At 36.3% G+C, this 26,428-nt stretch overlaps 6 protein-coding genes across 13 annotated transcripts in view; 3 read left to right on the top strand and 3 right to left on the bottom strand.

Annotated features, from left to right (window-relative positions):
* LOC137248881 (protein prenyltransferase alpha subunit repeat-containing protein 1-like) overlaps positions 1-7,215 on the bottom strand; it is a 53,349-nt gene extending 46,134 nt beyond the window's left edge. The window contains exons 1-5 of one of the 3 annotated variants that reach the window (XM_067779853.1): positions 7,017-7,215; positions 6,840-6,954; positions 6,613-6,772; positions 5,799-6,557; positions 5,224-5,610 (exon numbers count right to left, since the gene is read on the bottom strand). In XM_067779853.1, coding sequence (XP_067635954.1) covers positions 5,828-6,557; positions 6,613-6,772; positions 6,840-6,954; positions 7,017-7,121 — 1,110 coding nt within the window. In that variant the 5' untranslated portion in view covers positions 7,122-7,215 and the 3' untranslated portion in view covers positions 5,224-5,610; positions 5,799-5,827. Of the gene's footprint in view, positions 1-5,223; positions 5,611-5,632; positions 5,741-5,798; positions 6,558-6,612; positions 6,773-6,839; positions 6,955-7,016 lie in introns of those variants that run through there. The other 2 variants (XM_067779852.1, XM_067779851.1) reach the window with 2 other exon arrangements.
* Positions 2,042-3,165, top strand: MagR (Iron-sulfur cluster assembly 1 homolog MagR). The gene is made up of 5 exons (XM_067779855.1): positions 2,042-2,262; positions 2,342-2,395; positions 2,455-2,530; positions 2,593-2,667; positions 2,781-3,165. The coding sequence occupies exons 1-5, from the start codon at positions 2,179-2,181 to the stop codon at positions 2,882-2,884; spliced, it is 393 nt and encodes a 130-aa protein (XP_067635956.1). The 5' UTR covers positions 2,042-2,178; the 3' UTR covers positions 2,885-3,165.
* Arp6 (Actin-related protein 6) lies at positions 3,026-4,553 on the bottom strand. The gene has a single exon (XM_067779849.1). The coding sequence runs from the start codon at positions 4,412-4,414 to the stop codon at positions 3,194-3,196; it is 1,221 nt and encodes a 406-aa protein (XP_067635950.1). The 5' UTR covers positions 4,415-4,553; the 3' UTR covers positions 3,026-3,193.
* ND-18 (NADH:ubiquinone oxidoreductase subunit 18) lies at positions 4,557-5,410 on the top strand. Its single transcript, XM_067779854.1, has 3 exons — positions 4,557-4,715; positions 4,780-5,103; positions 5,161-5,410. The coding sequence occupies exons 1-3, from the start codon at positions 4,666-4,668 to the stop codon at positions 5,339-5,341; spliced, it is 555 nt and encodes a 184-aa protein (XP_067635955.1). The 5' UTR covers positions 4,557-4,665; the 3' UTR covers positions 5,342-5,410.
* Positions 7,216-9,752: 2,537 nt separating the features above from the next.
* On the bottom strand, positions 9,753-26,423 carry O-fut2 (O-fucosyltransferase 2). 3 transcript variants are annotated; one of them, XM_067779816.1, is made up of 3 exons: positions 24,585-24,928; positions 12,049-24,526; positions 9,753-11,538 (listed from the first exon to the last, which is right to left on the bottom strand). In XM_067779816.1, exons 2-3 carry the CDS (start codon positions 12,100-12,102, stop codon positions 9,814-9,816), a joined length of 1,779 nt encoding a protein of 592 aa, XP_067635917.1. In that variant the 5' UTR covers positions 12,103-24,526; positions 24,585-24,928; the 3' UTR covers positions 9,753-9,813. The 3 variants fall into 3 exon arrangements, with proteins under 3 accessions (XP_067635917.1, XP_067635918.1, XP_067635919.1); XM_067779817.1 differs by having other exon boundaries at positions 12,049-24,513; XM_067779818.1 differs by lacking the exon at positions 9,753-11,538 and having other exon boundaries at positions 14,824-24,526; positions 24,585-26,423.
* Positions 12,486-26,428, top strand: part of Usf — a 61,635-nt gene continuing 47,692 nt past the window's right edge. For 3 of the 4 annotated variants that reach the window (XM_067779821.1, XM_067779824.1, XM_067779823.1), the window contains exons 1-4: positions 12,486-12,499; positions 12,627-12,866; positions 12,942-13,698; positions 13,781-14,070. In XM_067779821.1, the coding sequence (XP_067635922.1) occupies positions 12,736-12,866; positions 12,942-13,698; positions 13,781-14,070 (1,178 nt within the window). In that variant the 5' untranslated portion in view covers positions 12,486-12,499; positions 12,627-12,735. Of the gene's footprint in view, positions 12,500-12,626; positions 12,867-12,941; positions 13,699-13,780; positions 14,071-14,256; positions 16,095-26,428 lie in introns of those variants that run through there. The other variant, XM_067779820.1, reaches the window with a different exon arrangement.

Raw genomic sequence — 26,428 nt, 5'->3', positions numbered from 1 at the left:
CAGGGAGAGAAATGAGATGCTGACCAAACAGTTCCTGTTGAATACCCAGAAACCTGAGCATCCCAACAGACATCTGATTGATGAACCAGCACCGCCTAGGGGCTTAAGGAGTCATCTCCGTAAGCATTTTGAGGAAATACGGCACCTGAAAACCCAGCCGTATGAAGCGAAAAAACACAGGCAGGTCCTTGGTGAACTCCATAAACAGGCGTCGGACCTTTATGCCGGGAATTGCCCGGTGAATCCAGTACTTAAAGAAAAGTATCCAAAACTCGCAGAAGAGGAACGCACACTCCCCAGGGAAACGCGTGTCACTCTTGCTCAACTTCGTTCTGGATACTGTAACAGGTTGAACTCTTACCTATCCAGAATCAACCCCGACATACAAAATGTATGCCCCGCTTGCAATGTGTCCCCACATGACACCAACCATCTCTTTAATTGTAATGTGGGACCAACGCCTCTAACACCCCTTTCCTTATGGTCCACCCCTGTTGAAACGGCAAGTTTCCTTGGACTCCCGTTAGAGGATATTGCTGACAATTTGTGATCGGTCGCGGCTGTTAGGTGGGGCGAAGCATTGCTACAACAACAACAACAACTACTAGTTGCACTAGCTTGACAATTTGCGTATTTAAAAATTCGCCAAACCAATTGATCGGATTTATTTTTGTATCATCAATAAACGGAAATCGTGTCAACTGCCGATTGTCGGTAACTGAAGCAAATGTAGTGGTTGTGCAGAAATTTTAGAATCGCGTACGGAATGGTATAAAGTATATGCATGTACTTATAAACATAATCCAGCGAATAAAAGCGCGGAAGTTACAGCATCTGAGGAAGGGCGGCCCCACTCCGATGACCGGAACAAGTGGAAAACGATTTCAATTCCTTTCGTGTTACCAATTGGTGCCAATTAAGTCAGTAAGAAGTAATATTCTTACGACAGCTACGATTATTTTACGACCAACTGTACATATGTATATTCATCTGTTTATGAACAGTTTGTTATAGTTTTTTACGTGTGTATATACCACCGTGGTGTGATGGTAGCGTGCTCCGCCTACCACACCGTATGCCCTGGGTTCAAACCACGGGCAAAGCAACATCAAAATTTTAGAAATAAGATTTTTCAATTAGAAGAAAATTTTTCTAAGCGGAGTCGCCCCTCGGCAGTGTTTGGCAAGCGCTCCGGGTGTATTTCTGCCATGAAAAGCTCTCAGTGAAAACTCATCTGCCTTTCAGATGCCGTTCGGAGTCGGCATAAAGCATGTAGGTCCCGTCCGGCCAATTTGTAGGGAAAATCAAGAGGAGCACGACGCAAATTGGAAGAGAAGCTCGGCCTTAGATCTCTTCGGAGGTTATCGCGCCTTACATTTATTTTTTTTTTTTTATATACAAATTGTTTTCACATAAGTGTATAAGCGCGTCCTAATGCTATCGGCACTTCCACTCTTCCAAAACCGAAACGATAGCGGCCGCGACAATTTTATATATTGTGGGAATACGAGATTTAAGTAGCTTCACTAAAAAAAATAATACAAAACGCGCATAAATAACACAAAGCAAGCACGAGTCATTACACATGACAATGATAAACGCGGCGGTGAGGATGTGGGAGCGCTAATAAGAATGTATGTAAGTATATGTAGCTCGCTCCAAATCACGACTATCAAACAAATATATACACAAGCAATTTCTGCGATGTCCAAATCAATTTTGTCTCACACTTGATACTCTGAATTTGTTAAATTTCACGTATTTCTATTATCCCACGCGATATATATGTATATTTTCAAAGTATTGTAGTTGTATATTTGATATCACAAACACGGTGCACCTTAATAGTCCACAATGATCACAATCCCAGAGAAGATTCTGCAAATCCAAAAAAGCAAACGCAAAAAACAGAGCTACCAAAATTTACAAGATTTGTAATTGTTGTTATTGCTGTCAAATACACATGTTTTTGTTTTCGAGTGCTGCCACTCGGTGGTAAAATATAATAATTTTAAGTGTTGGCAACGCATATCAAAAACAGCTGTGGTCAATGTGTCAAGCCGATTATGAAAGAAACAAATAAGAAAATTTTCTGTTATGAATAATAAAGTTGCAAGTACGCACTAACAGAATATATAAGTACAATTCATATAAAGATATATTGCAAAATAATTAGCGATGTCAACAAAAGTGGTGGCTACAGCGACAGTGCGTGCGCTCAAAGGAAGAAAATTAATACCCACGCGCGCTGCCTTAACATTGGTAAGCATTCTAATGCGGCAGTGATGAAATTATCCAACTTGTAGCTGTTAAATAAATTTAACGGAATCTTCATTTTCAGACAACAGCAGCTGTGAATCGTATCAAAGAGTTGCTAAAAGATAAGCCAGAGTTTGTGAGTATAGTAATACGGGAGTTGATTTAAGCAAAATACTTATTTGCCCATAAATACAGTCAGGTTTGAAAGTGGGAGTGCGACAGCGGGGTTGTAATGGACTCTCATATACGCTGGATTATGCCAAAGAGAAAGGTAATTAGAACTTAAATATATATAGCTAATTTATTTAAAATAAGGAAATATATATTTTACAGATAAATTCGACGAAGAAGTGGTGCAAGACGGTATCAAAGTGTTTATTGATAAGAAGGCGCAATTGTCTTTGCTTGGTAAGAATTTGCTAGACAGTGCTGCTTTAATTATATAACGATATACGTTGTTTTTATTTTCACATTGTTTATCTACTTCGTGACGTTTCTTATAGCCCATTATTTTTTTACAGGTACAGAAATGGATTTCGTTGAATCCAAGCTATCCAGCGAATTTGTTTTTCATAATCCCAATATTAAAGGCACCTGTGGATGTGGCGAATCATTTAGTTTCTAATAAGTTTTGGCAGCAGAAGGACGTTCTAATAAATTATGCAATTAAGGATTGTTTAGCAAATTACATTATGCAAATGTCAGCAGTTTTGCTACATAAACTCGAGCTAAATTATGATATATGTAAATTAGTTTAAAAAATTGATTAAGTGCTAGTTCCAAGATTATGTTTTATTGTTCATATAATTTAATGACTTGATGTAAAAGCGCCCCTTTGAACGCTTTAAACAGAGAAGCAAATCACACTTATCGAATATATGCCAATGTGATTAACTTAAAAACATATTCCAGGTGTTTCTCATGTATAAGCAATTTATTTTCCATTATATGCCGAATAACCACTCTCTTCATAATCGTCCCTTGTAAGCAGCATATCTTTGAAGCCATCACTGCACGCCAACTCTTTCCCACCATACCAGCCATAAGAGATAGGATCTTCGGGAAAAATTAGCGACACCTCCAAATCGTCAGGTGCTAACGCGCGTATTTCGGCTTTCAAACGTGGTATAAAGCCTGGAAAAAGCGAGCTTCCGCCAATTATAAGTATATTACGCAGCAACTCGCTGTGTGAATAGATCGGACAATCCTTTAGGCAATCGATTACAGCTTCCGGTATACCTATTTGCTGAATACCCACATCACTTGGATTGAATAAGAGTTCCGGCACGGTAAAGCGTTCATTGCAAAGACGTACATATTGTTGATCGCCTCCATCATCTGCCTCTTTGCTTTGTACTTCGTCGTTGTCGTCGTCTTTCTTTTCTTTATTACGTATAAAACCACGTTTGACTGCAGTGAAATCGGGTAAAACATACTCGACTACAACTTCAGCACGTTTTTCAGCAGATGTATGCACGCGCATATCATCTTTAAAATCCTTTGATACAAAACAAACGTCCTCTTTTATTTCATTTACAACATAAGACTCATCCATCATGTTTAAATGCCGATAGGATATAAGCTCTTTAAGATGATTTGTTAGCACTTTACCGCCCACTTCGATGCGACGTATACCACGCTCTACACGACGACCGCGTACGAATGGCACCACATGTGTGAAACTGTAGCCAACATCTATAACAACACAATTTAGAGCTTGAAGTGGACTTTCTTCACTTTCAGCTGCATAATTATAAGCAGCCAATTCAGCTGTTGTACACTTATGTACACCTGCACAATGATATTCCTCAAACAGTATTTCTACCATAGCTTCTTGTATGCTGGGAAAGTTTAGTTGTGGCTCAGTTATAACAATCGGCCGATCCTCTAGCGAAACACCAGTTCCCTCATTACTAAATATGTGGTCCCACACAGTTTTTTGTATATCCCAATTGAGAAGGTAACCTTTCTGGAAGCAGAGTATAAAAAAGAGGCCCGAAGCGTCACGACACTCGTCTATTTGACCACCAATGAATGCGCGTCGGCGCTCAGCTTTTGCTTTCATGATGCAATTGGGCACAACTATTGGATCGTCTTGATTTGATAGTCCGACCTTTGCGGTGTATGCGCCATTATCCAGTACAACAGCATCCATTATATTTAAAGATTTTCTTTTAATCAGAATAAAATTTGTTTTGCAAAAAAAAAATTGTAAACAAAGAAGCAACCATTTGACAATCCCGCTGTCAAAAAAGAGCAACTCTGTTTCGTACTCAGCTGTTACTCAGTGTACATACAACAACAAATGTTAGTTTGGTATACCTTCAGTGACAGTCAAACTTTCGCATAGGCAAAATAAAATTTTTATGTAATAATCGAGGATTTCATTAATTTATTCCAAAAAATATGTCTTTACTGCGTCAAATATTTGCAAAAACTCCTCAAGGTGCACAGTGGTAAATACTTCTTTAATTTTGAGTAGTTTCCACAACAACTAACTTAATGTTTCGTTTTCCATAGCGCTAAGACTATCGCCACCTGCAGTCGCACCATGACTGCTGTAGGAGCACGCGAGCCTCCACAACTTGAAGTTTCCACAGCTATTGCACGGCCCGAAGAAGTTGAGCGAAAGCAAAAACTCAGCGGAGCTATCACTGTACCTTCAAAAGTAGATTTGAGCCCTATTTCCGGAGTACCAGAGGAGCATGTTAAAACTCGACGTGTACGCATACATATACCACCCAAAAATGTTATGCAAAGTGGTACTGATAACATCCATCATTGGCAAATTGAATTCGATAACCGTGAACGGTGGGAAAATCCCTTAATGGGTTGGACTTCATCGTAAGCTACATAATGAAACGTTTTTCTTTATTCATTACAAGTATTTAAATTTTACAGCGGCGATCCCCTATCCAATATGCAAGTGGAGTTTAGTTCAAAGGAAGAAGCAATTGAACACTGTGAACGCAATGACTGGCGTTGGTTTATTGATGGCGAAGAGAAACCAAAAAAGGAGCGTGTCAAGAATTATGGCTTGAATTTCCATTGGAATAAACGTACTCGCGTATCAACCAAGTAAAAGATAAATTTGGATGTTACAATAAACTTTGGAATTGATAAAGGCAATCTAGAAAAATTACTTAGAAAACTGCCACCGCTTGACCAATTTGTAATGTAGAAATACGTATTAAGTTTATATGCTTATTCTGCTTTAACAGTATATACTTCGTCCCGAGCACTCAAAGAATTATCACAACCCTCTAAAAATGTGCAAAGAAACTTTCAGTTTAAACAGGGTCTGACCATTAAAAAGTTGCAGTTGGAGGCGTCGGTTCCATAGAATTTAATCTGGATAAATAAGAGTTAAATCTGTTATATCATTCAAATCAAAGTCTTACTATGTGGCACACACAGCTTTGTATAGTTTACTTCAAGCAAGTTCTTGCCGACCAGCTTATGTTTTTCCGGATCAAAACGGCTGAGTTATAAGTGGTCGTATTTCATAGAATTTTCAGATACAGGCAAATATTACTTACATATATATTTTGTAAAAGGTTTCAAGGCTTCAGTGTCTTTCTTTCGCACGTCTGTAGCTTTTACTTTTATGATGATGGGTTTCATATCTGTGGTTACGACTGCGACTTCGACTCCGTCTGTAGCGATTGCTATTGGGACTTCTATTGCGCGAAATGCTACTGCGTTTGCGACTTCTACTTCGTCGCCTGTGCGTGTGATTAACAGGTCTCACTCGTTCACTATCATTGCGTTTACCAATTTTATTTGGTTGCCTATGTGTGTGTTTCGGACTCTCACTACGTCGAATGCAATTGTATCTTGTGACCTGTTCTTTACTACGACCTCTTCGGTTATTATGATGTTTTCTTTCCTTACTTCTACTGCTTTGGCGTACATGATCTTTGTAATATTTAAGCATGGAACTTCTACTTCGACTTCTTGACCTTTGTAGTTTACAACTGTTGCTTTGGGGGCTTTTACTTCTTACTCTATGAATGCTATGTCGCACAGGCGTAGGGCTTATTTTTCGATGGACTTTTTCGTCTTTATATTTCCTTTCAGTTTCCAAACGTTCTCCTAAACATGAAGTCGTTACTTTTGCTTGCTTCTGGGGCTTTCCTTTGAGGTATTGTTGCAATGCCTGCATGTGTAAGTCTACTACGGCGCGTACCTCCTCTGTGTGTGTGGGTTTACTTTGGCGATGACGACGACGTTTTTTCGACTCGCGTTTTTTTTGCGCTACAATTTCAGCAAATGACAACGTGTTATCTCCAAACGCACTAAAAAAAGGTGAAATATTATAAAGAAATCGCTTACAAATGGTTCATTGCTTACGGTACTGCTAATTCTGGCTCTGTATATTTTATAGTGCTTGCCACAACATGCTCGTAAATTGCAAGTTTCTGATCTCTCGTGAAATTCAGTTGTAAATCCGCGAACTTGTGCGGAATTTCTTTGCCAACGTCTGCGACTATTTTGCGCAATTTTTCCACACCTAAGGGCCAATTTATTACAGAAATATGAATATGAATAAGACAAACTTAGAACTTAGAAGAATATACCGGTGATTATAGAATTGCTGATGGCACAGCTTGGTGGTAGCTCCTGGTCAGTTTCTCTCGATCGTACTTCATTTTTGTGATCATTGATTGTCTCAGCGCTTTTTGCTGCCAAAGTCTTTTTAATATAAACTCATTTAATATAATTTTTTCTAATAAACTCATAGACAAGTAACTCACTCTCTCTATATCCCAATTGAGCCGTTTCAGTATTTGATTCAAACGGTTTTTGCTCTTTTCTAAAAATGTTTGCATAGAGGTTTTCTTTATCCTATGTTCTTCCATTGCTTATATCCTCTTTTGTTTATTTTTGGCAAGATTTTTAAAATTAGCTCTGCAAACTATCGAGCATTGTAAATTTTGTAGCGCAACTAACAGCTGATCGGTGAAAATTCGCACATTCACACGCACAGTTCTCGACTCAGTTTCAAAAAAAAACTTTAGATTATTTAATTCAAATTTTAAAGTGAGATAATCTTTACAAATTTATGTATACAGAATATATATGGCTTTTTGTTGTTATTAAAACAATAGTTTTATTTATGTTAAAGCTTTTATCATTTTTTAACTTTGAAAAATCTCCGAACACCATTCCTTCATTATATGACATTCGACTGCCTAGTCCACTGCCTTCCACTCTATTCGCAACATAACCCCCACTTAAGCTGCCAAACTATATAGTAAACAATGCTATCGAGCTGGAAGAGCAAACTTTTTTTTTGCAAATAAACAAATTGAAATGTCAGAACCCTATGGGCCCCATCAGATAGAACTTTACGCCACACTTTCAATTCGACAAATTAGAACTTCAAAGCGATTAGCGCAAAGCTATGTCCCAATGAATTGTCAAAGTCATATATGAAAAGTTCATTCCAGTCTTGTCATTTTGCACGAGTGGACGTGCGTTGTCATCCTCGACTCAACGGCAATATTTTCGGGCTTTTTAGCGTTGAGTGGAAAATTAAAATGGGTCTCAAGGTTGGCTTCTGTGCTTCCCTCGAGCGTTTTGGCGGAGTTAGGAGATGCGATGCCTCCTGACCTGGAGTTAGGTTGGTGTTCTTGCATTCCTAAAAGGAATCAACAATTCGTGCAAATTTAAAAACTGGCTGGTGCAATATAATAACCAATTCGCTTTACGGGCAAATTCAATTATAAACTTTACCAAGTAGCGCAACTAACAGCTGATCGCTCAAAATTAGTACACACACACAAACAATAGTAAACAATGGGCAAATTAATGGTGACTTATAACCATAAAACCATAACCAGATAAAACAGCTTCCATTAAGGAAGTTTAATTAGCCCTTATGGTATGGTTATGGCGTTAGCGTTATGGTATGACAGCATTAATCGATTACATTGATATCCATAAGGTAGGTTCGATCAGCTGTTTTATCTGGTTATGGTTTTATGGTTATAAGTCACCATTAATTGGCCCTTTAAAGAAAATTACACCCCTATAAAGCTTGAAACACAATGCCCTGACGAAGCGAAATAAACGCGACGAACTTCGCCTGGTCAAAAATAGAATCCCCATAATTACATGAAGGTGAACACGATGAACGCCAAGAGCGAAATTTACGCGACGTCATTTTGCGACGATATCCCAAGGGTTGCTGCTGTTCAATTTTTTAAGTATAAAAAAAGAAAACATATTATCCAAAAACAAATTTTTTTTCTTTACATATAATTTTTAATTTTTATTTTAATTTCTTAACATTTTTGTTTTGTTAATTTCTTGACATTTTGGGCGTGTTTTAGCAGTCAAGTGCTAAAGCAGAGAATTAAAAAAGTTTTAATTCTTTTCATCTTTATTTCTAAATAATGGCCACTCTGAACAAACAGCGTCAATTTCGCCCGGCATTGTGTTTTAAGTAGACGAAATGTCTGGACGTAATTTGAAAAATGTCATCGCCCGACGCGGCGTATATCGTCGTCGCTCGGCATTTTGTTTCAAGCAATTTGAATTTTCATACGATTGGCAATAAACGCTTGCTAGCGTATCGTAAAAAATCAGCTTTCATATTGCGATTTTTACACGCCCGATAGATGTACTATTGTGAATGACAGCAGTTTTGTTTAAAAATTTTTGTGAATCTATACGAAACAGATAGCAAAACAAAACGTAAATACTAACAATTCATTTGCCTTGTACGTAAATGTGGCAAAAGTTTTTAAAAGCTGTAATAATAAAATGTTTTATGCAACCTCTGTTACCTTTTATATAAACTCAAATGAACAAATTGACGAAACTCGCATAGAGGACTCTGAAAGAAGAGAATTGAGAGATGCTTCCAATCTTCTTGAATTGAACTCTACGGTGTAAGTACTTGACATACTAAAAGTAAAAAAAAAAGTTTAATAAAAAAATTGATTTCAGAGTATGTCTTAACAGAAATAGAAGGCAGTTTGCGCGCGCATAAAAATAGGTCATCCATCCCAAATATTTTGAAAGTTTGTGCCACGTTAAGGTTTCTTGCCCAGGGTGTTGCAACAGAGTGTGGGAATGAGGCTTTAGTTGGATTCTTTTGGATTATGTTATAATTTTATATTTAATTTTATTTAAATAGCTCCCAACGTATCGTGGAAAAATTTATTAACGATAGCTAGCGTAGAAAATTTAACAGCTGATGCGATAGTTAGCGGGCGGCAATACCACGATAAACGATAAACGCTACCGATCAGGTTTCACACTCTAGAATTTATTTCATAATACGGTATAAAAGATTGCAGCCGTTTATCGTGTATCGGATGAGTTCATAATAGAGGTGTTAAACTCATCTATGCTTGATGCTGAAAAAGCAGCTCGATTTACATACTATGCAGTACTCATTGCATACATGCAAAATGAATTCATTCATTCTGTTAAATGCACGTTTTATCGTGAACATTATTATTATTTTTTTTTTATTATTTATTTATTATTACGGTCTTTAAGACCTAGTTTAGGTTAAAATAAGAGATTAAACATAAATACTCATGTCACATTTAGTGACGTACAATATAAAAACAATTTTTCTTTGAACTTACTAATATTTTCACAGTCTTTCAAATCAGAAGGTAACTCATTATACATTTTATACCCTAAATATTCAAGAGACCTTTTGGCGAACTCAGTTCTTATTCTAGGCAGTCTTATATTATTGCAATTTCTTGTTCCATAATTGTGGATTTCATGATTATAATGTATTTTACTACTCAGGTAATTCGGTAACATTCCTAACCTAAGTTGGTGTATAAATTTCAATGTGAAATAACTAACTGACTGTTTAATACTAAGCCAGTTTAATCTATTGAGCATTACAATTTTTGGCGTTCTTGGAGGACATTTTAAAATAAATCGCATTGCCTTGTTTTGCTGTATTTGAAGTTTCTTAATATATATATCATTACTTAATAGCAGAATAGTAGGACAATAAATAAAGTGTGGTTCAATAATTGAACGATATACCAATATTTTATGACTTTGACTGATATGTTTACATGTTCTATACATGAAGCCTATTTTCTGTGCAATTTTCCTTTCTAGATAAGTTACATGCTCTCCAAAATTTAGATTATCATCAATCAAAACTCCTAAATACTTAATTTTGTCTACTCTTTGGATTTCCATGTTTTTTACCTTCAGCGTAATATTATTTAAACTATTGTTACTTATGATATTAGTGTTTTTACAAAATATCATGAACTTAGTTTTTTCGACATTTAATTTCAGTTTTCTAAGGCATAACCATTTGTATAGCGAGTCCAGGTCTTCTTGTACTTTCAGCATGTCACATTCTGCATATTTTTCACTTATGACAGATCTATCGACAGTTTCAAAAGCCCGTTTTAAATCCAAGAAGACAGACACCGTAAATTTTTTGTCCGCCATGTCTTCTTTCCAATCTGCAATTACCATATTCAACGCTGTTTCACAAGAATGGCTCTTCCTGAATCCCGATTGTTCTGGGATAATCACATTGTGCTTCTCTAAGTATGCCACAAGTTGATCCTTCACCACTGTCTCCATAATTTTTTCATCTGTAGGTAACGTGTTAATTGGACGTAGTTCCTCAGGTTTCATTGTATTTTTTACTTTTTCAACAGGTATTATTGTTGAAATTTTCCAGTAACTAGGTACAATACCGCTGTTTAAGGATTCGTTAATTATGTCTTTGTAGAAATTAGCAGTATATGTCATGGCATCTTTAACGACACCCTCCGATAAAAGCTTGTCGCCGCCATATTTGTTTTTAAGTGATTTTGTGATAATAATAATATCGTCCACTACAATGTCAGTAAATTTAAATGTTTCAAATGGATTACTATGATTTGCGCTTATTTCATCCCCATTTACAATTTCTTCGATGCTATCATTAATTTCAACAATACTTTGTATAAAAAAGTTATTTAGGGCATTAGCTATATCATATTCATTTTCCAGGCATTCACCGTTAATTACAATTTTAGTGATATGTTTTTTAACATCATTAAGCTCGACGGGGTCTTTTAGACACTTCCACATACGTTTCATATCGCCATTGTTATGATTTACTCTATCTTCCATGTATTTCTTTTTTTTATAAATTATGGTTCTTTTATATATTTTCTTAATGACGTTATATTCGTCCCAAAATCCAGTATTTCGAGCAGTTTTATAAGATTCTATTTTTCTTTTATGCAGGTTTGTTAATTCTCGGTCGTACCACTTATTTCTTATCTGAAGAAATAATTAAAAAAAAACACATTACTGATTTTGTGACTGGTGTGGTACCATATAAAAACTAATCAAACTGAATATAACCTGACATGGTGCCATTTAAAATACCAATTAAATTGAATATAACTTGGTGTGGTGCCATTTAAAAACCGACCATATTGAACATAACCTGGCGTGGAGCCATTTAAAAACCAATCTTAATTGAAAATACGAGCAATTACAAAAATTAATACCATATCGCAAGCAGCTGCTACACATGGTTCTGGCCTCTATGATATTACCATTGTGTACCAGTGGCGCCAAAATTACATATACACTTTGATTATAACAACAATCTGCAGAAAGAAGCATCTAATACACAACCTGGCTATATGGACTAACGTCCCTGCCATTAAAACAAACAAACAAAAATATATATATGAAAAATTGATTTTGGGTTATGTTTAGAGTTTAAAAAATATAGAGGAAATTTTGGCATGTCGTTGTATGTCAATGTATAAATGACCCTACCTGTAACGATGAAACACGTAAAATCTTATGGTCATCCGAAACTTTTATGACCATTCCATTCCGCTTCCCACGGCAGCCAGTTCTTCGTACCGGAGCGACTCGGGATTTTTTTCCCGACCAACGGCTGTCATTTCAGTGCAAGCCCATTTAATTTGTTGCGTCCTTCTCACTCCACCATTCCACTCCGTATCGTACCTATTTATGTGATTGTTCATATTGCTCACACATATAGGGCAAATGTGCACAAACTGTAGGGCTGTACTGATCGTACAACTTTTTTGGGAAACAATGTGGGATTTTTTGTTGTTGGCCATTTTCCATCACTACGTTTTTACTGGGCCTCTGAAAAATCCTTTTGAGACTTGCAATAATTTTGAAAGTTGGCAGCCTTTCTTTCCGCCTTTTTTAAATTGACATTTATCAATTGTTTTCATAACGAAAAAAGCAAAATGTAAGATAACTTATTGGAAAAATTTGTTTATTTACGAATGTAACTATTGTGATAATAATATTAATAAATGATAAACAAAAAATGTATAGTTATAGTCATATTATACCAAATTAATTTTTTTCGACAGTGTGAATACGAAACTTGAACGCTTTAGAGGTGTCTTTGAGGGGCTTTTTGGAGGACGTACATACCAACTTTCATATCGTGGATAACACAATTTTAAATTTTTTGCCACAATGAATAGCAGAAATAAAAGAGCACGATTGGAGTTGGCTGTTGGCTCCACAAATATCGATGCTGGCATCATCAATGGTTGTCCAAATACAAATAACAATCAACTAACTTCCAGCACAGGTGGCACACAAAGGTAATCATTATTGAATATGTATGAACATATCTGTATATATAGAATTTACGTAACTCATTTCATTCAAAACGGCAGTATCTTTTTGGGAAATGCTATCAACACAACAAACAATAACACCGATGCACTCAGCATGCTACCAACAAATGTATTTCTTACCATCTGTGATGAGAACTCTAATGGATCACAGGATTATTTAGCTATTGGCAGTACATTTGCGCATAGTATTAAGCAAGAGCACGAAGAGGCATTAAGTATTGGTGGTAGCAATGTTGATAACAACAGTAGCAGCAGCACACAATCAACTCAAACAATGCCACTACAATATCGTGTCGTAGATCAAACGCAACGTCAATTGCCCAACCTTGAAAATATCAACAATTGTTCTCTTAACTGCAATAATACCACGTCAGCTTTAAATGCTACGCTGCCTATGCAATTGCCTAATGGCTGTGAAATTTACATAGTCAAGGAGTATATTGACAATATGCCAACCATACTTACAGAGACCGAGTTGTTACAAGGCCCACCAAGTCCACAACTGACTCGTAGTTCAACAACAGCCATAAAATTAGAGTCAGAATCTGGTTTGACCTCAACTGCGATTAATGCTGCGACAACTACACCATCTACAGCTATTAATGGCGTGCAAATTCTACGCAATACAACATTACCTTGCGTATTTACGACGAGTAAGCGACCAAATGGGTGTGTTAACGGTGGGCGCAATAATACAAATAGAACTGCCGTGACAGTGACAACCATAAATGGTGCAGCTGGGGAAGTTCAACAAAACAGCGCAAAACGTAGTTGCATACTAGAGGCATTTAAAAAGGTTAATACCTTTATTATAATTAAATCAATATATGCATATTCGTAATCTATCTATATGTAATAATTTTTTTTTATGTTTATAGCGCGATGATAAGCGGCGCGCTACGCACAATGAAGTTGAACGTAGACGACGCGACAAAATTAACAATTGGATATTTAAACTGAAGGAAATGTTGCCCACAGACAGCGCGAATAATAAAAACAGCAATAATAATACACAAAGCAGCTTAGTAATTGATATTGGAACAGCAAAAACCAATGCTAACCATAGCAACAACAATAGTAATAATCGTACGCCGCCAAGCGATTCGAAATCACAAATACTAATCAAGGCTTGCGAATATATCAAAACAATGCAGGACGAGATTAAGGGGTAAGAAAAATTTCACAATTTATTTCAATTTCTCTCTGGGAATAACGAATTCACTATACTTTAAAAATAATAAGGATACTCCTTTAAGTTGACTTCAAATGTTATATTGGAAACCATCAAGTTGTTTCAATCTCACCTTGAATATAAAATTGCTTACTAAATGTTTATTCTCTATTATTCACACAGTTTACGCGAGTGCCTTAGCGAAAATGAAAATTTGCGCTTAAGTAATCAGCGTTTACAAAATGAATTAAATAAATTACAAAGTGAACGAGCGACAGCAGTAGCAACAGCAAGCGCAACTTTGCATACGCGCAATAGTAATTTAAATATAACATTAAATAGTTTGAATAGTAATAATAGCAATGGTAGCGGTGGTAGTGCCAGTAGTAGCCCTGGTGGCACTGGTAGTATTTTTAGCAGCCTCAACATTATACCATATGTGGGTAGTACAAGTACGTATACAAAACGCGAATTAATAATCCGAGATTATGTCGATTAAAAAATATTTTCATAATTATGTCTAACTAAATCGATCATTAGCTACTTCAGTGTAGTGGGCGATACACTATTTATTATTTTTTATTTGATTTCTTATTATTAGTTACCTGAAAGCGCGCTCACAAGATATTGTCTAAGGGATTGTAACAAGTTAGCAGTTCACTATTATTATTTAAATATGTAGATATAAACATACATACAAGCATGTTATAAATTTTAGACAAAAGATTAAGTAACACCATACATATATTAAAACTACTGCTATTTTAACTTAAAATTGACAATTTAAGCAAAAACTAATTACTATGTGCTTCTATATATAATGCATACATACATATAAACATATAAGCGCTTCCTTCAATTAGTGCAAAATTTATTAAATTTTTCAATTTCTCGCTCTTTCTATCTCTATAAAATACAAAAATTATCTCACTCGCATATATTGTATGTATATACGAAAGTTATAAATAAGCATATTAAGTCTTGGTACTTTATTAAAAAAGAAACAATATAAATAAGAGTAAATAGGTAATTAAATTTAGTTAAATATTCAGGAATTACAGAAGAAAACTTCTTATTTGTTTGTGCTTTGTTAAAACAATTTTTTTTATTTTTTATTATTTTTTTCTTTTATTTGTGGGGAAAATTGAATTTTTAATTGCATATTACAACAAGAACCATGGTATTTATGAATCTTTGTATGAATGATAATAATTTAAACTAACATAAACGAAATATTTACGAACTATATAAATAATATTTAAAAAATGCTTCACTATGTATGGTAAAAAAACTACTGTTATTCTAATGTTCTACGCTTCTTTTCACCTTCACCATCTTAATATTGTTCACGCATGTCTTCAATTCGATTTTCGTATTTCCTTTTTAATGCAGCAAGCTTTAGGTCATGCATACGTCGTTGCGTTTGTAGTTCTCGTTTCAAGGATTGTTCATGATCTTTCTGTTTGTTTTTCAGCTAATTTCTTTCCAAATGACTCAAAAAATGCTTTACGTAAAACTCTTTCCTGTTCCAGTAGACGATATTGCATTTCAGACTTTAAGCGCTCAACTTCACTTCGTAAGAATATTATTTCTTCCACTACAAAGGAATATCGCGATTTATTTACAGGTTTAGCTGGTTCTTTGAATATGATATTTTTGGCTATCGCTGAAAATCTTAAAGCATTCATATTTTCCTCATAGAATGCATCAGTTGGTGTAACATTTACTATCATTGTAAGCTTTTCTTTACCCAGCAAGGCTGCTTGTAATAACATAGTTAGCTTGGATTCTCGTATTGGTATTATTTGGCCTTTTGTTTTTTATCTTTTATTATTGTTGGCTGCATCCAAACAACGACCAAGTGTCATTAGCGATGTATTAATGCCCGTGGCTTCTGTGAGTCGTGAACCAACGTTACACGTGTTAGTTAAACGTTCAGAACTAGCTAGATCGCAGAATTTATATGAAGTATCAACGGCGAAACAAGAACTATAATATTTGATTACATCAATAAAAAAGATGCAATGTGAACGACTGGAATTGGCATAGGAAACGTGTTGCAATCCCCAATGTAGTAGTTTTAAAGTTTCAGCCGAAGACTTCACATAGACCGGAGTAACATATTGTATGAAAACTTTGCCATCGTCGTTTATGACAATTTTCAGACCGCGCTTGCGGTGCCATTTGCTGATTAGCTTTTGAGTGCGTTTGCGGTGGTGCTAATAGATCAAATACTAATTCATTGTATATTTCTAAAAAAGATATCCAAATAAATACAGAAACTTCATCTTGTAGTATTGTTTGAAAATGATGTTCAGTTTTTATAGCTTTCGCTAGTAGTTCATGATCTTCATTTAAGTTAGCGCATGCATGCAGCAAAGTACTTCGCAAGCTCTCTTCTAGAGATAAAGCACCATCATCTAAAATGCATACGGTTTCTTTATCCAATTTCATAGCCGGGGTGGGATAGATGTTGACAGCATTCATTTTGAAAACATTTTCTACATCGCGTGGTACAATACCCGGATTACTAGGCGTGCCCAATAATGTAAAGGTTTTACCCGAACCTGAGGGGCCATATGTTAACACCGTAAAGCTATCTGAACTCACAATACGTGGTGCAATGCAAATGCGGCATAACTCGTCCTGTCGAAAAACTATAATGTTGCTCCATTTTATTTTTGTCATTACTTGTAGATGTTGTATCATTCGGTGGCCCAGCTATAACTAAACGAGTGCAGCATTTGAATCTACGGAAATATTACTGTTCGTATCGCTTGGCAAGGTGGATAAGTCGTCATAAGATGAAATATCCCCTTCATCATTACTGAATTCCGTTTGCCCTTTATACTTGTGATATAGCATTTTCAGGTCAAATGAAACTTTTTTCATTTCAAATGCAACTTTTTTCATTTTAAATGAAACTTTTTTCATTTTAAATGAAACTTTTTTCATTTTAAATGAAACTTTTTTCATTTTAAATGAAACTTTTTTCATTTCAAATGAAACTTTTTTCAAGTCAAATGAAACCATAGTACTAAGGTAATTGTCAATATATTTATATCGTACTTTATAACGCTAAGTATTTATCAAATTTTTCTTTAAAACAACTATTTCTAATTAGCCACATTGAAGGCAAAATTTTTGCTTAAATTTTCTTTGTGAATTTAAGCTCCAGTTAAGGTCGGCTTACTTTAGCCTTGCCTTTTGATCGTTTCAATTTTTAATAGATAAAGTAGCAGAGTTATCTAAGCAACTTATATACTACAATTTAACCTCCCACTTAAAATAAGCACATATATTTTTTACTTGTATCTACTCCTCTTATATATATATAAAGTGTTATGTATGAAACGAAGTGGTAACGCCACACACTGAATTAATTTACTATCATTTTGGCAACTCTGTTTTTGCTTATTCTTTTTTGTTCTTTTTTATTCTTTAGTATTAACTCAACACATTTTATATCGAAAAGTTCATATTCACTCATATTAAATAAACTTAGTAAATATACATACACAAAAGTGGTGCCAAAAGTGGGATTAAAAAGATGAGCCTCACACCGGAAGATTTGAAGAGGGTGATGGATGCATTGGCAGGGGCAATTCGCGAGGCTGTAGAGGGGGCGTCCCACAGTGCTGGGGCAAATGCAAATCAGCGGGCAGCAACCAAACCGCCACCGTTTAGTATTGCAGAATACAAGTCAGAAGACAAATCCTCAGTGCAGGATTTTTTCACACGCGTAGATTGGGCCTTACAGCTGAGCAAAGTTCCAGAAGAGGAACAACACAAATTCGAACTCGTGCATATGGGGGCAGAGCTGAACGCCGCACTAAAAATACTTGTTAGCCCAAAGACGCCTGAATCGCTGAAGTACAATGAAATAAAAACCGTGTTAATTCGCCATTTTGATGGCTCACGGAACAAGTATGCTGAAAGTATCAAATTTAGACAAAGTAAGCAAGAAAAAGGCGAATCGATTGCCGAGTACGCACTTCGTTTAAAAAAGGGCGCTGCATATTGTGAATATGGCGACTTTTTGGATAGGATGTTAACAGAGCAGTTACTGTATGGCGTGGAGTCACGCTATATTTGCAATGAGGATATAAGTAAAAAACCAAACAATTTTACTGAGGCATACGAAATTGCGCACACAATCGAACTAACACAAAGTGCAACAACAGATATGAAGTGTACAGAGTGGGAACAACCAAGTGAACCAACGTTTAAACTGGAATACGAACCAGTCAAAACAAAAAGAAATGCAAATGCTGAAAAGTTGACCAAGAAGCCAAAAGAAAAATCCGCAAATTGTTACGGATGTGGGGGCCAACACAGCAGAAAAGACTGCAAATTCAGTAGCTCCAAATGTGCCCCATGCGCCATTATTAATTATAAAACTCTTCGCACTATAAAACCGAATTTTAGATTATTAAAAATAGACAGACGATTTACAAGCTACACGGGGCATAGAGTGAACTGCATGGGTAGGGTTGTAGTAACCGCATCAATGGGGGGGACTAAGCGGCGCCTGAATCTGTATGTTGTCCAGGAAGATTTCGATACACTTTGCGGCAGAGAATGGATCTCACAATTCGCACGTGAAATTAACTTTTCGGAGCTATTTTCGTCAGCCAGGCAAATTAACTCTATAAGTTCAACCGCGCCAAAACTTTCAGAAAACCAACGAGAACGGCTGCAGCATCTCCTTGAAAGTTACGAAGAAGTCTTTGACACGACAGCGGGTAAGTTGAGAGGGCCGCCTGCAAAAGTGAAGCTGAAGGCGGGAGCCACACCAGTGTTCGCACGAGCACGCGAAATACCAATGGCATTGAGAGAGGCGTATGCCAAGGAAATAGATCGCAAAATCCAGTCTGGCTTTTACGTGAGAGTAGAGCATTCGGAATGGGCTTCAGCAACACATGTAGTCACGAAAAAAAATGGAGATATTCGCATCACTGGCAATTACAAGCCAACGGTTAATCCAAGAATGATTATTGACGAACATCCGATTCCTAAAGCGGAAGACTTGTTCAATAAAATGAAAAAAACGGCGATATTTTGTCACTTGGATATAACCGACGCATATACACACCTTACGATCGACGATGATTTCGCACATGTTTTGACATTAAACACAGCTACACACGGACTAGTACGACCGACTCGTGCGGTATATGGGGCAGCAAATATTCCAGCTATTTGGCAAAGAAAAATGGAGACGCTCCTGCAAGGAGTGCCAAACGTTTTAAATTTCTTTGATGACATCTTGGTGTTCGCGGAAAATTTTGAAGAGCTGCTGAGGGTTTTGGCGACAACGCTAAATCGCATCAAATGAAATGGTCTACGCTTAAATAAGTCAAAGTGTGTTTTTGCTACTCCATCAGTGGAGTTTTTAGGCCATCGCATCGACGCACAGGGGGTGCATAAATCTGACAAACACATTGAAGCTGTACTGAATAGCCCCAAACCAACGAATGCGGAGGAGCTACAGCTGTTTTTAGGAAAAGATACTATAGTGCATTTATCCCAGACCTGGCGACGAGAGCGCGACCATTGCGCGATATGCTGAAAAGCGAAAAATTTCACTGGTCTAAAGAGGCAAATTCAGCCTTTGAGTATCTAAAACAGGCGCTGGTTTCTCCACAAGTCTTGATACCATACAACCCGGTACTACCGGTTCTACTAGCGACGGACGCGAGTCAAACAGGGTTGGGAGCGGTGCTATCACATCGCTTAGAGAACGGAACTGAACGACCCATTGCATACGCAAGTCGAACACTGAATACTGCAGAACAGCGATACCCACAGATGGACAAAGAGGCACTGGCAATAGTATGGGCAGTTCAGAAATTTTTCAAATATTTGTACGCGCGTCATTTCACGCTTATCACAGATCATAAACCGTTGTCACAAATTTTACAACCAGACAAGTCTCTACCAGTACTTTGCATTAGCAGAATGGCTAATTACGCCGACTTTCTGAGTAGATTTGATTTCGAAGTGGTGTATAAAAATTCAAAGGCAAACGCTAACGCCGACTATCTTTCACGGGCCACCCTCTACGACAGCAACCAGTACAGGTGGGACATGTGCGGCAGGCATATACGGATAATCCAGACGAATACGACGAGTTCGACAACTTTGTGATTCGCCAAAGCAACCAATTACTATTAAGATCCGACAAAATTGCAAACGAATCCAGAAAAGACGAGCGACTGGGTAAAATAATTAAACTGCTGGAAACAGATCAATGCTTGAAGAGAACAGGATACAAGTCCCCAGAAGTGGGTTACAAGCTATCGTCAGGATGTTTGATGTTCGAGCATCGCGTCGTCATTCCACCAAAGTACAGAGCCAAACTGCTTGGCAATTCACACACATCACACCTAGGGATTGTCAAGATGAAAGGAATCGCCCGTTCATTCATATACTGGCCGGGCATTGACAAGGATATCGAGAACATGGCGAACAAATGCGAATCATGTGCAAAACAGGCAAACAAACCCGGGAAAAGTGGCGATCATCATTGGGAGTATCCCAAGGGACCGTGAAAACGCATTCATATTGACTATGCGGGGCCGTTCGAAGGAGCAATGCTACTGATAATCTCGGATGCGTATAGCAAGTGGTTAGAGGTGAAAATCACTAAATCAATTACGGCGGCCGCGACAATTACTTTGCTGGACGACGTATTTGCGGCTTATGGCGTTCCTCAAACGGTTGTATCTGATAATGGAACAAATTTCACGTCCGCGGAATTTAACAACTTCCTGACTACAGTCGGTGTTAAATATCACAAATACTCAGCACCGTATCACCCGGCAACTAACGGACAAGCAGAGCGAAGCGTACAGACGGTCAAGAACGCACTGAAAGCAATGGGTACCACGAATAGTTCTTTGCAGGAAAACATAAACGAATTCTTGAGACAGTACAAAAATGCACCACATTCGACAACAGGCACCTCGCCAGCACTATTGTTTATGGGGCGGCAGCTACGAACACGATTGGACTTGATTCGACCAGAGGAAATCTCGAGGAAAGTAGAGGAAAACAAATACATGCATCTCAATAAAAAGGGAAGAGAGTTCAAGGTAAATCAAAACGTATACTTCCTGTCGGGTAACCCGCGAATTTGTAAGTGGCTCAAAGGAACAATACACGCCCGTCTAGGGGATCTTCACTCTCAAATACAATTCAATGGGAAAAAATACGGAAGTCACACGCGGGGCCCGATAAAGCAACACCGGAAGTGAATCATTATGAAACGAAGATTGCAGCTAAAGAGAACGGCACTGCTGCATCGGGTATAGTAGAAAACCACGAAGAAGTCGAAACACCCATAGAATCACCACAAAATATATCATTGGGATCAGAAGAAGATTTGGAAGGGTTCTCTACTCCCTACACTACAATGATACAGGACGATACACCGCCATCGCATTCAACACCAGCACGACAGGCGACACCGGAAAGAGATCCGGAACTAAGCGAGACGCCGGCAGCCCCTCGGCGGTCGACCAGACAAAGGAAACCGAGAGTTCCATTCTCACCTTAACTCCTATATAGTTGGTAAAAATAAGTATTCTCTCAATACCTTGCTATCGTTCTATGTTGTTTGGTAAGACGTTGGTCAAAGAGAAAAGCATAATACAGAGGATTCAACCGATGTGTTAGTTGGTGTCAGACAGTGAATAGGAAATACGCTCACATCATGCTCTTTGGTTCCTTCTATTTGTTCTCTACGTTGCTTTATTCCCACGTTATTAACGAAGTATATGTAGAAGAAGAATAGCTTTATATATAAGAGTAGATACAAGTAAAAAATATAGGTGCTTATTTTAAGTGGGTGGTTAAACTGTAGTATATAAGTTGCCTAGCGTTTAACCCTGCTACTTTATCTAATAAAAATTGAAACGATCAAAAGGCAAGGCTAAACTAAGCCGACCTTAACTGCAGCTTTAAGGGCGAATTAATGGTGACTTATAACCATAAAGTCATAACCAGATAAATCAGCTGATCGAACCTAGCTTATGGAAAGGAATGTAATCGATTAATGCTGCCATACCATAACGCTAACGCCATAGCCAATCAATTGGTTTTTGGTTTCTTGCCATATCCATAACCTAAATATATTTGAGTTGGTGAATTTAATAACTTTCTTTAGTTTTTCTTCATTGTTTTGGATACGTTATGACTAAGAGACTTATTTTTTGTGGAATATGTTTGTAATTTTTTGCGTTTTCTTCATTTTTATGAAATTTTCACGATAGTTAGGTTAAGGCACCATTAATCGATCACATTGAGATGGTTATGGATATGGGTATGGTTACGACTATGGCGTTAGGGTTAAGGAAGTTAGTTTGGCTTTAAATTCACAAAGAAAATTTAAGCAAAAATTTTGCCTTCAATGTGTCTAATTAGAAATAGTTATCTTAAAGAAAAATTTGATAAATACTTAGCGTTATAAAGTACGATATAAATATATTGACAATTACCTTAGTACTATGGTTTCATTTGACTTGAAAAAAGTTTCATTTAAAATGAAAAAAGTTTCATTTAAAATGAAAAAAGGTTCATTTGAAATGAAAAAAGTTTCATTTGACTTGAAAATGCTATAATACAAAACTGCTTCAAAGTATGTATAGACATATTTTTTTAGAGCAGCTATATTTATTTTAAGTAGCAAATTTTTAAGCTATTATAGATATATATATATATTTTTTTCATTTGCCAATAAATTATTGCTATCTAGGAAATTAGGAATGGTGTTTGATGGGCAACAAAAAATTCCTTTCAAATATCTGCTCTAAATTCAAAGAGAAACATTCTGCGTTTTTATATTTATCAACAATATCCAAATGCAATAAATTTTCTTATTAAAATGGTTTTAAGTTTAATATTGTACTGTTGATAATTGCCCAACTGTCATACTTCTGGCTGGTGGAGTCGAATTTGGATGTAACCAAGTGCGTAATTAACCGGGATTAGTTGTTGAATTTATAAATTGCTTCCAAACTCGTGTTTAAACTTCTTTTCTAATTATTGTATCAGCTAATTTGTGTCCATTTATACCGATTATTGTGGTTTTGTATCGAATTTTATAAGTTATTGTGAGTTTTTAGGAATAGAGTAAACTGTTTTAGTCCAAATTGCCTTAATTTTATTCGATTTTGATCTCTTTTGACAAATTTTTGTCGCCGTTATTGATTAGTAATTAACCATTTCTATTTTTTCTGTCGATTTGTTTTTTGGTCTAATTTTTATGAATGTATTAGAATTTTATATTTTTATCAAACATCTTTATTCTATTGTTTCTTATCTATTTTATATATTATTGTCTTTTTTTTTGTTTGTGTTGTTATCAAATGTTTTAAAATTTTTTTTATGATTTGTAATAAACTTAAACATGTTTAAAGTGCTGAATTAAAAAAAAAGTTGAAATAATTGTTCACGTTTGAACAATATTTGCTGTGACTTCATACACTCATTTTTCGTAAACAGCGTTAAAACAAATATACATACAATATTTATATAATATTAATAGTGGTTTTTGTAAGCTTTGTATAGAAGCAAGCAATTTTTTACCTTTTACATTATATAAAATAAATATAAAAAAAAATACGTTAATAGTTGCAAATATGTATACAACATACATACATACAAACATTGATAGCAAAATATTGCACGTTGAACAAAGCGTTTAAAAATAAGAAAAAGCTAGAAGAAAATCAATGGTTGTTGATGTTGCAAGTGCTTTCATTTAGTAAGAGTTGCAGTTTTTTATAAAATATAATTGTTATGCAGTGAGAATGAAATGTATTATTGTAATAGAGTTTTGCTGAACCTGAAAGCCTGAGAGCGTTAAGAATATACACATACATACAACATAATGTATCTCATAATAAAAAAATTACAAATGTTAAAATTCGTTAAAAAATAAACCTAGTGATGCTAAACCTTAAATGAAATAACAATAAAAAAGTTAGTTAAATAATATTATTATATATTACTAAAGTCCGTTAGTAAAAAGTAAAATTTTTGAAAATCATACAAAGTTATTAATCCGTAAAAATTATCAAATTTTTTAAATAATCAATTTAATAAAAGTTGAAAGGTAGCATTTCCTAAACTTAGTGTTAGCCAAATGATTTTAATCAAACATAATGAAAACCAATTATAAATTGCGATTGATGCAATAATAATAAAGTTTACCTCAATTAAATTCACCAAAATTTGCACATTTGTTATTTAACCAGAAGCCAGGTGTATTCCGGTACCAAGGACGGACTACTGGCACGAACATCGATATGATACGGTTCGGTGCTCGATTCTGATATTTTCTACCCGATACCTTTAAAACGATAATTTAGGATACCGAGCATCCAAACCTAGGTGTCATATTGAGTTGTATGGCCAAAGATCCTACAACTCCATCTATAAAGAAACGCTTTAAATTATTTTATTAGTCAGCATTTAATATTTTGGCTAAGCTCTCTTCTTCCTACCTTAAAGATAGTAAAAAAGCTGAGCACTTTACCTCCAAGACAAAGTGCGAATTTTGTTTATTTCGCGTCCCGCCAACTTTCAATAAGTTTTCTATTTAAAGGATTAAATAACACTTCTGTTAAAAATTTGTTTATCTTTTGATAAAGGTATAAGTTGTACAAAACATTGTTTTTGTCGCTTAAAACTTTTTGACGGGTATGGTACATAAGTATTTTTCGAGTTTATCATAAAAAGAAACACCATGTAGACTGGGTGAATATTCCTTGTATCAAAGTGGCTTCATACGAAGTTTCAAGGCATTTATCACACTAGTTGCAGTGTTCCTCCTATATCACCTTTCAATATACAATTGGCCATTCTGAATTCTTTTCACAATTAGCCAATGTCGCATTTTTGCAGAGTGTGTTAAAGGTTGTATGCTTCGGAAATCCAAGTATTTCGCGCTCCTCATAAATACGATAAGTGAAAGTACTCTCAAATGTGCCAATAAAGTGACGCGCATGCGCGCATATCATTTGATCTATAATTGCTTGTCCACCATCCTTAATAAGCATTTTTTGTGTTAGTGTTTCTGGTGTAAAACGTCGCATACGAACACGCTGTAAATATGCTTTTAGATTGGTCAACTCCATTGAGGTAGCATCGGTTGCTACATAAACTGTGGTGAGATTCAGCAATTGCATTTGGGCGCGTATTTGCGTTGCTGCTGACATAAGTGTTGGCGTAGTTTTTTGTCGCCCATGCACGAAATCACCACGCCGAAAGTGTACGGCTAAATAATTACCACCCATTGCCTCCCGGTATGAACGTTCTACTTCCCACATCGGTGGACGTTGAACATGCTCTTCTATTGTGTTGGAATTTAATACACGTGCACGATACTCTTCTGCAGTCTTTATTAGCGGTGCTGCAAAACGCATAGAACGCCGCGCACGCCAAAATTCTTTACTGCCCCACTGATCGTGTAGTACTGTTTCAGCGTTGAGTATAGCAAACACTTTTACATCGTTTGCAGTTTGTGCTGATATGCTTTTAGCTATATGTTGTTGCAGCACACTTTCGAGCAGATTAACACTACCTTGATAGCGCACACACGCAAATTTGTGTTCAAGCAATATAGGCTGCTGCAGCAGATAACCTGGCAAATAATGTTCTTTGTGGCAGTCTGGTTCAAATTTGTATTTTTCATCGAAAACACCTTGTTCGAACATATCTTCGAAGTGCAGCAACTGGAATACTTGATGTACTGGCACGTTCGGTGCTTCTGCTAAACCGAATTGCGCAATTTCTTGTAGAAATTCAGGAAAATCCAAAATAGGTGCAAACCGTCGCATACTCTCTATATCAAAGAATTGCTCCCAAGGTATACTAGTCTGTTCCACATGATTTGATTTCCAATGGTAGAGTCGCCTCCATGGTGGTAGTACCAAACGAAAGTTCCGAAATACTTTGCGGCGCGTCAGATGTCGGGCGAACACCGCCAAGCGTATATAGACATCACGCCGCAAATTGAATCCTTCTGGTGGATTAACGTCGTAAAGTAGATAATTCGTATTAGGTAGTTTACCAATTAGATACGGGCAATGCAGGCTGTTTGGTAAACCCTTGGTAAAATTGAAAATATATTGGATTCTGTCGCAGCTTTTGAGATTATACTCTACTATTTCACTGCCGATGGATAGCGTTAGCAAGCTGATAAAGTAGGTGGCTAATAGCAATTGTCCCATTATGCTTTCAAATAACAAAAGTAAATAGCAGAATACCTTAGCACCTGTTTGCCGGCTGATCAGGAAAGTCTATTGCTTCTTGATAAACAACAGGGCAATGAAAAACATTGGGCGCT

This window comes from Eurosta solidaginis, chromosome 4 (genome assembly GCF_040869045.1).
Source record: "Eurosta solidaginis isolate ZX-2024a chromosome 4, ASM4086904v1, whole genome shotgun sequence".
Lineage (NCBI taxonomy): Eukaryota > Metazoa > Arthropoda > Insecta > Diptera > Tephritidae > Eurosta > Eurosta solidaginis.
Note: the sequence above shows the minus strand (reverse complement) of the source record. Positions and strands in the feature narration are given on the sequence as shown.

What these genes read in the sequence shown, in the direction of transcription:
- MagR (XM_067779855.1), top strand. Translation starts at nt 2,179, where the DNA reads ATGTCAACAAAAGTGGTGGCTACAGCGACAGTGCGTGCGCTCAAAGGA. An exon ending in TAAAAGATAAGCCAGAGTTT is followed by an intron (nt 2,396 to 2,454) that starts GTGAGTATAGTA and finishes CCATAAATACAG; the next exon opens with TCAGGTTTGAAAGTGGGAGT. An exon ending in GGCGCAATTGTCTTTGCTTG is followed by an intron (nt 2,668 to 2,780) that starts GTAAGAATTTGC and finishes ATTTTTTTACAG; the next exon opens with GTACAGAAATGGATTTCGTT.
- Arp6 (XM_067779849.1), bottom strand. Translation starts at nt 4,414, where the DNA reads ATGGATGCTGTTGTACTGGATAATGGCGCATACACCGCAAAGGTCGGA.
- ND-18 (XM_067779854.1), top strand. Translation starts at nt 4,666, where the DNA reads ATGTCTTTACTGCGTCAAATATTTGCAAAAACTCCTCAAGGTGCACAG. An exon ending in ACTCCTCAAGGTGCACAGTG is followed by an intron (nt 4,716 to 4,779) that starts GTAAATACTTCT and finishes CGTTTTCCATAG; the next exon opens with CGCTAAGACTATCGCCACCT. An exon ending in TTAATGGGTTGGACTTCATC is followed by an intron (nt 5,104 to 5,160) that starts GTAAGCTACATA and finishes TAAATTTTACAG; the next exon opens with CGGCGATCCCCTATCCAATA.
- O-fut2 (XM_067779816.1), bottom strand. Translation starts at nt 12,102, where the DNA reads ATGGTCATAAAAGTTTCGGATGACCATAAGATTTTACGTGTTTCATCG. An exon ending in TACGTGTTTCATCGTTACAG is followed by an intron (nt 11,539 to 12,048) that starts GTAGGGTCATTT and finishes TTATTTCTTCAG; the next exon opens with ATAAGAAATAAGTGGTACGA.